At 42.1% G+C, this 12,048-nt stretch overlaps 1 protein-coding gene across 1 annotated transcript in view; it reads right to left on the bottom strand.

Annotated features, from left to right (window-relative positions):
* Positions 1–12,048, bottom strand: part of EXOC3 (exocyst complex component 3) — a 71,612-nt gene that overhangs the window by 45,190 nt on the left and 14,374 nt on the right. The window contains exons 3-4 of the mRNA XM_030205017.1: positions 10,485–11,166; positions 5,409–5,526 (exon numbers count right to left, since the gene is read on the bottom strand). Of these exons, the coding sequence (XP_030060877.1) occupies positions 5,409–5,526; positions 10,485–11,166 (800 nt within the window). The remainder of the gene's footprint in view (positions 1–5,408; positions 5,527–10,484; positions 11,167–12,048) is intronic.

Below are 12,048 nucleotides of genomic sequence, written 5' to 3'. Positions count from 1 at the left end.
ACTTTTAATTAAAAGGGAGAGAGAAGACTAGGATATGAAAGTGTATTGAAGTTTAATGCTTACCACTAGATAAAACACAAAGCAATCAGGTACATCAATCAAACAGCAGTTCAGAGGGACAGCACTTCTGGTAGCAACTCAGCTTCTTCTCCAAATTGCTCAAATCTGAACCTCTATTTATATAAATTCTCCCTCATTAGAAAAGCATTAGACCCATTATCTTCTATGAGAGCTTTGTCATGGAAAGTTTGCCAACCACAACTTCTTTTTCCCTTTTTTTCTATTTCTAAGTTCCTCTTTTTAACACCTGGCGTTTCCTTTTTGGTAAACAACTTTTTTTCTATTAACTGTCATTTTCAGTCATGTGGGACAAACTACTCCATTTTGTAACTGGGTTCCATTTTGTTTTCAAATTTCCTTGACCTAACTCTTCCAAAGTACAGCATTTAGGCCCAGTTCTTCTGGCCTTTCTCAGGTTTTCACATTAGGTCTTGCTTTTCCAGCAAGTCCTTACTCACTTAGCCATAAGTTTGTAGATTTGGCTAGTATTTTAACAACCTGAGCTCTAAGATCTGGCCTTCCACCCTTCCGGTGGAAGCCCAGTGAGGGCCTCTTGCTGTACCATAATTATACAAAGCTCATCCCTTGCTTCACCTGAGTAGCTACTGAGGCCTTAGGCACATTCTGTTGATGTGAACGAGGGCACTGGGGTTGAGCCTGTTGAGGCGGGTGAGAGAAGGCAGTGTACCTATGTCTCTGTGAGTAGTAGGCACTCCTCCTCAACTTGCCAAAAGACCTCCTAGCGGAGGAGGCAGATGCAGAAGGCGCCCGGTGGGAGAGAGAATGGATGGTCTCAGTATGTTTCTTGATTTGGTCAGCGACCTCCTCCACCTTCTCTCCAAAAGGTTGTACTCCCCGGCACGGGGCATCCACCAACCTCTGCTGAACTGCCGGTTCCAAGTCGGAGACACACAGCCGTGAGTGTCTGCACATTGCGCATCCTGGAAGCCACATCAAAAATGTTATATGCACCCCTGGCCAAGAACTTATGACACACCTTCTGCTGCTTGGCCAACTGGCAAAGTGATTTGGCCTGCTCTAGAGGGAGAGTGCCTGCCAAATCTAGCAGCTTGCACATCGAGTCCCTCAAGTGAAGAGCTGGTAAGATTGAATGCGGAAGATAAGCATAGAGGCATGAAACATCTTACACCCAAAAAAAAAAAAAAAAAAGTCCAAGGTTCTAGCTTCCCTGCCCAGGGGGCACTGACGCATAGTCTCTAGAACTTTTGGCCCTTTTGAGAGCATATTGAACCTCCAGAGAATTATGAGGCAGCTGAGGCATATCAAACACAGGGGTACTATGAATCTGGTGCATGGTGTCAATTTTCTTGGAGAGTACTGGGACAGGGAGGGGACTCCCAATTCCTCACAAGATCATCATGTAAGATCCGTGAAGCGAGACTCTCACAGCCTCTCTAGGAACAGACTCGTAGTCCAGGATCTCAAGCATCTTGGCCCTTGCCTTATCCTCCACGTCCAAAGGAAATGGAATGGGCGCTGCCATTTTCTTAACAAAAGAAGGAAAGGAAAGGCTCACTAGAGGAGACTTTCTACTTTCCTGTGGAGGGGAGTGGTCAGATGGTATCCCATAAGACAACTCCTCTGAGAAGTATCAAGGGTCATCATCTGACTCCCAAGATCACTCCTCAGTGGTATCAGCCAAAACCTCCTCTGGGAAAGGCTGAGACTGAGCCTACCTTGACCTAGAGGAGCCATGCCCCCGAGAGAGGCATCAAGGAGTCTGCTCCTGCATTGACTCTGGCGAAGCTTCCTCCACTGACTTCGAGGGAGCTGTTTGACATATGTAGTTAGAACTAGCAACATATTTCCATACTATGTGATGATCTGAAGCCAAATTGTGACTAGTGTAAAATAGTAAACATCTCTATTTATGTCTGGGAAAATTTTCTAATGTAGGTTTCTAATATTTTAGTAAAAAGGGGTATGCTTGCCACTAGATGGTAGTTTGCAGGCGATGTTACGTCTAGCCCAGATACCTTCAGTACTGAACAATTTTGCCCATGTCAGGAGGAAGACAGCCAGTTTTTAACAGCTCATTGAGATTATCGAAGTTTACTGCTTCCATAGTGATGGATTTGAGTAGGTGTTTTGGGCATTGATAAAGGCAGCAATTGGCTCAGGAGCATTTCAATAGCATTGATCTTACATCCTCAACTGTGAGTGGTTGAAAAGATTCCCAGTTTTGGTCAGTCTTGAGTCTTTGGGTTGTAGGATCTCTGGCGATTAATGTTGAGCTACGGGGTGGACTATTTTCTTCTGTTGCTGTAGCTTTAGATAATTTGGACCTAATTTGGAGGATCTTATTGAGAAAATGATTAGCTAGGTCTTGGGTGGCGGGACATGTTTTCTGTGAATGATCATCCTTATTAGTCAAAGCTAGTGTTTTAGGAGAAAAGTTTTTTGTTGTCAAGATCATCTTGACCTATTAGGCTGCTATAGTATTGGCATTTTGAGTCAGTTACTTTCTTTTTGTAGCTTCGGAAGGCTGACTTCCATTTGGATTTATCAGTAGTATCTTTGCTCTTTCTCCACTGCTTTTCTAGGCGTCGACATTACTTTTTTAGGATGGATAGTTCCTCTGTAAACCATGGCGAATTTCTGGATGTCTTGACCTTTTTAGTGGTAAATGGAGCAATTTTGTCTAGTATGGCTTTCACTTTGGTGTCCCAGTGGGGTTTGATTGAACCCTGTGTAGGAGGTGCAGTAGTGAGGGAATCTGTTAGCTCAGACCAGAAAATGGCCTCGTTGATTTGGTGGCGATCATTTTGGACTACTTGCGTCTGGTTAAGCTTGACATACAGATATCAATGGTGAAATCCAACTGGAAGTGGTCAGACCATTTGAATGAACTAATCAAGCTATTAGGATAGGAAGTCATGAAGTGTAACATATGGTCTTTGTCATGAGTTGCACCCTCAAAGAATGTAGTTAGAGTCCTTCAGAAAGGATTTGAAGTTGTGGACATTGGTGTCTGCATCATTTTCCAAGTGTAGGTTTAAGTCTCCCAGGAAAATTATCCTTGAAAATTGTGACATGGCAGAGGAAGTAATCTCTTCAAATAGAGGTTCTGCCTTGGACCAAACTCCTGGAAGATGGTAAATGAGTAGGGCGATTTGATTTGCTCCTTTTGAATCATTGCATAATTTGTACAGCATGTATTCTAGTTCAGGGAAAACCCCAGAACTAACTAAAGACACATGGAAAAAAACTTTTAAAGATAAGAGCAAATCCACCTCCTTTTTTACCCTGTCTTGGAGAATGAAGAATAACATATCCGGGTGGGTAGATGTGGGCCAGTATCAGACTATCAACTTCTGTGAGCCATGTTTCTGAGATAAACAGAAAGACCAGATCTGAAGATTCTAGCAGATCCCTGAGTAAGACAGCCTTGTTCCCCACAGACCTGGCATTGATATAAATGGAGGGGACAGGAGTAAGTTGAGACTTATGTTCCAAAGGGGAAAATTGTTTGGATAACTGCAAAAGGTAGCAAGGTTTTTTTAGGCCACTGCATGTTAGCCATTTGGTTCTGGTCTGTAATCATAGTAGTGTTCTGATGGTATGTATTGGCATTGTCTAACATATATCCAACATTATAATTAGGGTGTTTCTTGGTGCAGGGTTTTAGATTACGGGGATAGGAGATGGTTGCTGCCCGATGTGCTCAAAAAGGCTAAGAAAACTCATATAAGCCACTTCATGGTGATAACATTTGGAGCTAGTTGATCTTAAGCACTCCCTGGGTTTCTCTATTAGGCTGCCGTTCTTCTATAGTTAGTCGTTCAGCTTTGAATGGACAGGCCACAGTGTAGCTCTCATGGTTACAAATCCAGATAATTCTCTTATTCAAGTTGCAGGACTGGAATTACTGCAGGCAATGGAGAGAGGAGGAGGTGGTGATCTGAGCAGTTAGGTATTTGACCTTAAGCACACCTTGGAATGTAGCCAGGGGAAATGCTAATACAGTGCTGTTTGAGTATTGCGATCAAAGGTTTCCAGCAATAGAGAAACAAATGGCTGTACTTGGCACTTCTATGTGAATTTCTTTGGAGACTTAATGCAAAGGAGGTTGATGGTTGACTTTAGTTTTAAGGAATCTAACAGATTCAGAATTTTAGAAATAGTTATATAGTTAAAATAAAACTAATTCAAGGATTGTAAATATTCGCTTTGTAGTTTCTGGTTCTGATATCGAAGATAAAGTTTCCTTTCTCCAGCCAAAATAAATGAAAGAAGTTCAAAGTAAAATTGAGGACTGGTGCCTTAATAAAGACTGAGCAGAAGTCAGTAAAAGTTTGGGTTGAAAATGAGCAAAAAGTGTATTATTTAATCTAAGTTTAAGCAAAAAGTGTATTATTTAATCTAAGTTGCAGAGCTTGATGTAAATCCAGCCACCCAGGCTGTCTGCCCTCAGGTCCATTTTTCCGGGCCACTTTTGTTGGATGCTCTGTTAATTTGTTACAGTATGATGGCTATCTAGCATCATATCAGCAGGAGAGTTAAAAAAACTACCAATTTCTCAATGCCATAAAAAAATGGCTCTATATTCAGCGAGACTTATCCAGACAGGCGATGCTCCTACACAAGCAAGCCTCACTCACTGGATCATCTGGATTTTCAGCAGCACTTACCCAGATAGTGCCACTAAAAATCAAGTCTAGCTGCTTCTGCACTATCTGAATAGTACCAGGTCAGCCTAGCAGCAGAGCCCAAAGTTATCCTTGTACTACTGGTATTCAGTACCAGTATCTGGATAACTATCCTGGTAAGGCAGGTCAGCACAACAGCTGCTCAAGCTTGCCCAGATAGCTATCCAAGTACCAGTACTGAATATTTGTGGTAGCAGATAGCTTCTGGCAGCTACCAAACACCAGATATTCTGCTTCTGAATCTAGATATAGCTTAGCACTGAATAGACCAAGTATAGGGAAAAAAAAGTTTTGGTGGCTAGTGTTAAAAAAAAAAAAAATACTGCTGACCACCACAGGTTTAATTCTACCCCCAAAGATTTTCCTCCATGGCACAGACTGAGAAAAAAACTATTTTAAAAAGCATACTAACTGCCTGAATGCCTGAAAGCCACATTGAGCCTGCCATGAGTGGGAAAGCGCGGGGTACAAATGTAACAAAAATAAATAAAATAAAAAAAATAAATTCACTAAAAGCAGAGCTACCAACCAAACATACAGAACAATATCCTAAAATATCTTAGACAGCAAAACATTTTCTTTTAAGGATTCTGGTGACTAAATCTTCATTTTTTCACATGGAACTTTGTACTATCATGTTTATGCTGAGACACAGCCTGCAACCCTGTTCTTACTCACAGTGAGTGTTGACATGTATTTGCTCAGAAGCTGGTTGATCACATCATTTGAAAGAAGAGGCTGCAGGGAATTCACATCCACTTCTGGGGCTAGTTCTGGGTTTCCCATCATCTCTGCACTGAACAGAAATACACAGCTCAAGTGAAAAGAATGAAAATAAAATGAAGAACTCAAAGAACTCAATCCAAAAATCTGAAATTTCTGGTAGGATGGGGTGAAGAGGTACGGAAGTATCATTACAATCTTTTCAAGATGTGACTCTCCGTGTATACTTGGTGAAGAACTTTGTTGTTTGCACTATTGTGCAGGTTTATGAATGCCTGGAGCCACATTTTGTGTCTTTACAATAAAAATATTTGAACTTTTTTTTCAAGATTTACGGTCCTTTTACTAAGGCGCACTAACAGATTTAGTGCGTGCTAATGATTAGCATATGCTAAATACCATACAGCCCACAGGAATATAACAGGGTGCATGGAATTTAGATTAGTATACCTTATTAATTTGTTGTTAGCTTTCGTGGAATTTGCTTTTTATTTTCTGTAGTTCGATTTTGCTAGTATCTGGTCCATAAAAGTATAAATTGCCAGCTTAGTATTTGTGCATTCCCAGTTGAAAGGGTTCAATAAAAGATATCACAAAGTACTGTAGTAAAGTTCAACTATACAAGTTTGTTTTTAACTAAATCAGAGATGTTATTAGCAAGAAATGTCTAAGGCAAGAAGCTCAATATAAAAAGTTTGTACAGATGGCACTTCCTCCTTGTCACAAGAGATGATCAGTTCTCTAAATTTACCTTTGAAAATGTCAGAACAAAAGACCTTAAAAAAAGTAAAATCAGCAGTTAACAAAAAAGCCAACAGAATAGTTATGAAAGGATGATATCTTTATACTTAAATATAAAAATTTCAGGAACAGTTAGGCCATCTGAATTATAATTTTTCTGGAGGAAGCCTTAGTGATTCCAAAAGTTGAATCTAGAAACACAGAATTCACCAGCAGATAAACATTTAATTCCTAAAAATTTTAAACACACATTTGAGTACCTCAGGGGCATCTGGAAGTGCCATAGCAAAGCTCTAGATTGTCAACATTTAGTGGATGGTATTTTTCCTTGTACCAGAATAGCATACCCTACATAGAGCTTGTTCTATCCTCCGACAGCCTTGCACTAGTTTACAGGGTGACCCTAAAATGTGTTTACTGCCTTTACTGTCATTCTCACATCTAAGGATTTTACTGCTGCATTCCTCACTACAAAGATATATGAGCAATGTATTGTATGCAATGTAGTCTCACATATAATGCAGTCACCCTTGCTTGTCTATATAAAATCTGTTACTAGTGGTCTATTCTCCTGCAAAGACCTCCACTCTTTCTCAGCCAAGCTTGGCTCTTTTGTCTACCTGCTATCATTTTCTGTCATTCTTACTATCTCTGTCCTGAGAGGTCAGCTGGGTATGACCTTTCCCTCCAATCGAGGGCTGCCCTCTGGGACCATCCCTGCTACCTGATGGCAGGCTCTATCCCTATTGGTCCCTTTTCCTCCTCCTCCCTGGGCCTGTGTGAGCTCCTTCTTGGTCTCCATGAGGCATTCTCCATCTTGCTTGACAGCACTTGCCCTGCTAAACCTCTCGTCCTTGACCCAAACAATCTTGCAATGCTTCACAAATGAGTGGAGCAACAATCACATCGCTGCTCTACAGATACCTTCCGGAGATACAGCCTAGGCCTCTACCCAGATCACCTTAGACCCTACTGAATGAATACCAAGACTCACTAGAACTACATCCTGAGCCTATATGTAAGACACCTCTACAGCTCCCTCTGCAGAAGAGCTTAAACAAGGAGATTCAGACTTCATAAATACTGGGTATGTTCTAGAAATGCACATCTAAAGTAGGGGGTGGGAGAAGGGAGGGAAAAACTGTGGAAAATAGTTAAAATTGATGTTATATTATAATGGTCATTCAAATTTGACTTGGTACTGTATCCCTTACATTTATAATGGTTTGTCTTTAACAATAAGGAGTTTAATAAAACCGCCTCTATGGTAGCTTTAATCTAGCATGCCAAGGAGGATTTGGATGCCATCTCCCCTTTGCAAGGCCCATGAAACAGCACAAAGAAACAGACTTTCAGAAGGCATCTGTGACTTCCAGATACCTCAAGAGAACCCTACATATACATTCAACTTTCATGTGGCACCTGCTTAGATTCTGACCATGAGCTCTTGGAAAATACTGAGAGCAAAACCACCCAATCAATATATATAAAAGGCGAGTGTCGTACTCACTCGCAAATGCGCAGTAGAGACCTTCTCTGCCCCGCCCCTGCGTCAATACGTGATGACGGGGACGGAACAGAGAGGGTCTGTACTGCGCATTTGCGAGGGAGGGACACCGCCGTCGCTAACGCTCCCCCCACCCGGAGTCGCCGCCGCCACCCACCCTCCACCCGGTCGGGCCCTCGCTCCGCTACTGAAACAGCGAGGGTCCGGGAACGCAGCACTGAGCTCTGCTGAGCTGCCGTCGGCCTTCCTTCTTCTTCTCTGCCTGTGTCCCGCCCTCAATGACGTTACGTCACACGAGGGCGGGACAGGCAGAGAAGAAGAAGGAAGGCCGACGCCGGCTGCTCAGCAGAGCTCAGTGCTACGTTCCTGGACCTTTGCTGTTTCAATAGCGGAGGGGCCCGGCCGGGTGGAAGGTGGGTGGCAACAGCGACGGCTCCGGGGGGGAGGGGGGCAGCGGCGAACTCGGCGGGGGGGCCCTTTCAACACCCCCTTCCTATAATAGCCCGTTTTTACAGGCTCAAAGGCTAGTTCATACAGAAAAGAAATCACCTTTGGTAAAAAGGAAAGAACTGAGCGAATGGAGACCGATTCAATCATGAAAGATAAATATGGGCCACTACATGATAGAGCCTGCAATTTGGAAGTTCATAGGGTCAAACAGACAGCTACCAGAAACACTGCCCTCAAGGACAGATCCTTCATGGGGGCGTAAGAACAAAATGAAGGTTCCATTCAGGACAGACCTGTTTAGATAGAGGCCTAAGCTGATTGACAACCCTCAAACAACACACATCTGGATGTGCTGCCAAGATGTTTAACTATAACCACAAAACACAAGCCAGAGTGACTACCTAAACTTTGAGGGAATGGAGGGAAAGACCATTAAGCCCTTCTTGAAGAAAGGCTAGAATTTATGGAAGTGATGATTTAGATGAGATAAGGGTTCTTTCCGAACACCAAGATTCAAGGGTTCTCCATGCCTGAGACATATGCAGTAAACGTAGATCTTTTTTGGGTTGCACAAGAGTAGCAAATGAAGACATCCAAGTAACCTTTCTTCCTAGGTGTGATCTTTCAAGAATTATGCTTCAAGACCAAACGGAAATTAGGGAAGCGAATAAAATGGGCAATGTAATAATAATGGGTGATTTCAATTATCCGGATATAGACTGGGTTAATGCAACATTGGTACATGCTAGGGAGATAAAATTTCTTGATGAAATCAAGGTTCCACGTTAGGAGTTACAGACCTAGAAAGAGATCTGGAAGTCATCGTTGATAGGACGTTGAAAACTTCTGCTCAGTGTGCTGCAGCGGCTAAGAAAGCCCACAGAATGTTGAGTATTATTAGGAAAGGGATGGAAAATAAACACAAGGATGTTATAATGCCGTTGTATCGCTCCTTGGTGAGATCGCACCTCAAGTATTGTGTTCAGTTCTGGTCACCGCACCTCAAAAAAAAGATATAAAGGAATTGGAGAAGGTGCAGAGAAGGGCGACGAAAATGGTAAAGGGGATGGGAGGACTTTCCTATAAGGAAAGGCTAAGACGGTTAGGGCTGTTCAGCTTGGAGAAGAGGCGGCTGAGGGGTGATATGATAGAAGTCTACAAGATAATGAGTGGAATGGAGCGGACAGACGTGAAGAGTTTGTTTACACTTTCTAACAATAATAGAACCGGGGGACATAAGATGAAGCTAGAATGTGCTAGATTTAAAACAAATAGGAGAAAGTTTTTCTTTACTCAGCGCATAGTTAGACTATGGAACTCATTGCTGGAGAATGTAGTGACAGCAGTTGGCCTTGTTGAGTTTAAAGGTGGTTTGGACAGATTCCTGAAGGAAAAGTCCATTGAACATTATTAATTTAATTTTTTGTTTTGTTTATGGGTTTTTGCTGGGTTCGAGGCCTGGATTGGCCACTGTCAGAGACAGGATGTTGGGCTTGATAGACCCTTGGTCTTTTCCCAGTACGGCGGTGCTTATGTTCTTATGTTATGTTCTTATGTTATTCCCCAGACTCACAAAGTCCTCCTGCAGTTTCTCAAACTACTCATTTTCTTTCATTTCTTTTTCTGTTTTCTCCTTGTTATTGTTATTTGTTCATTTTATCATCCTGGGGCTAAAACCAGTTTTTCTCCTCCTACACCTATTCCAAAAGTCTTCTTTTCACTACTAGCATCATGTAACTGATTAATTTGAACCACACATTAGGTATGAAAATGAGCAACAGAAAGAGGCAGCACCATGATCTGATGGCAGCTGTGATAGCTACCATGCCAGTCAACCTGACTCAGTGAACTGAAAATACCACAGTCCAACCCTGTCCTTCCCATGAACATATTTTCTAGTGTTATTCCTAGAACTACCCTACACTTCTATTCTATAAAACTGACCTTCCAGTAAAAAAAATAAAAATAACATTTACTTCTTGTGTACCCCAGAAGCAGTTCTCCAGATGAGGCCTTTGTGTGCCCTTGAGGCAGGTCAGACATGGCAAGGAAAACGTCTGTCACTGAGGTGATCTTGCTGGCAAAAACACTTGGTGCCTGTGTCCTGGAAATGTCACATTCAGTCTTTGAACCAACAAGAGATATCAAAACCAATCTAATATCCTCTCTGCAGAGCAGGCTAAAAGACTGAATCTTATTTTTAAATAATTAAATAAAAACAAGATGCTTACCATGGAAATGAAACTTAACTACTTTTACTAGAAAAACAAATTTCTAAGAAAAGAAAATTCACAGTTATTCTCATTCACAGTGTCCCAGTGAGCAGCCCTTACCTCTGGTAAGTATTTAATACCCAGGTCAGGAGAGTGACAATCTCGTTGGCTTCCAGATCCTCAGCAGCCAGCTCCTGGATGCGCGAGGCCAGGGATTGATGGTACAGGCCCAGAAATTTCTTGAAGATTTCATAGTGAGGAGGGAAGCACTGTACTGCCAGGTTTTTCACCACAGTTAAATCATCAAGGACATATTTACGAATAATTTCCAAGTGACGCACCAACCACATTTTTTCAGACTCCTTGTTATCTGCCTGGGTGCTCTCAATTCGAACAGACACTGTTTTATCTAGTATGTCAAACATTTTCTCTTTCCACTGCTTGGGTCTGCCTGGAGGAATGAACCCGGTCTGCTTTTTCCTATCTAACATGCGGCGATCAATTTTTTCTTCTCGCTCAATGATCCTCACCACAGAAACAAGAAGGGTTGGATCTCGACGGACAGTCACCAGGGACCTTTGTACTACCATCCACAACTGTTTGGCCAGCTCCTCCGAGAGCTTCTGCACCTCTGAAAAGTAGATTTGGATGAGTTTCATGTCTCGGGTGTTTTTGCTGTCCATACGGTATTGTTCATACATGAGATCATCCCGGGAGCACTCCAAGTCCATGAGTTTCTGATGAGCTTCCAGAAGCTTCCCTTGCTCAATCAAATTCTGGGTGTCCCTGACTATTTCTGGAACTAAAGAAAGAAAACAAGTTGGAAGCACTTTATTCTTAAAAAAGATTGACATATTTCAACTCAGAGATTTTTTAAATGTGATACAGAGCACTACGAATGTATCCCTTATATTATAGATGTTCACATAATGAAGAAACCCATCTTTTTGTTATACAATCGTTATTTTCACAATGAGATACAATGAAATGCTAAGTGTGACTATACAAAGAGCTGTGGAAAAAAATGCAGATATTTGAATTCTTAGGAGGATAATTCTAAAAGGCATTTCCACATCAGACACTTTATATGGGGGCATAAAAGACCAAGGGTAGCAGAGGAGGTATTATTTAGGAGGAAGGGGGTGGGCTAGCCTTATTGAATATTCAATATTAATTAGCTGCCTGGCTGAAACAGACTAGTAATTGGGATGGAAATCAGAGGTGCAAACTAAGTAAGAGTGGTGGGGCAATTTTGAGCTTTGGGGGAGGTGGGGTGCTACCAGATGATATGGGAGGTACATAACCCATTTACCAGACATCTGTTAAAAGTTTGGATGGAGGTACTTCGGTTAGTTACAGGTAATTAAAAGAGAAAGTGTTTAAATTGGCATTAATTAGGGAGGATGAAAGATTTGTGGGGAGTAGAGATATGGGGGATCTTTGCAGGATGGGAGTGCAGGGCATAAGGGCCTATCACCAACTGGTAGGGGAAAATGGGTTCCTCTTTCGAAGAGCTGATAGAGTGGTATGGGGTGAATAGAGGAGGAGGAGGCAGGAATCTGCACATGCTCAAGCAGTTATAGAGCAGACCTCACAAACCAAATGACCAGGGCAAACAAGGAGTAAGAGCGTCCAAAGAATTTACTCTCCAAATAAAGCTGACCATAAAGACCCAACACGGGCT

This window comes from Microcaecilia unicolor, chromosome 1 (genome assembly GCF_901765095.1).
Source record: "Microcaecilia unicolor chromosome 1, aMicUni1.1, whole genome shotgun sequence".
Taxonomy (NCBI): Eukaryota; Metazoa; Chordata; class Amphibia; order Gymnophiona; family Siphonopidae; genus Microcaecilia; species Microcaecilia unicolor.
The sequence above is the reverse complement of the archived record's forward strand: the minus strand, read 5'-3'. Positions and strand labels throughout refer to the sequence as shown.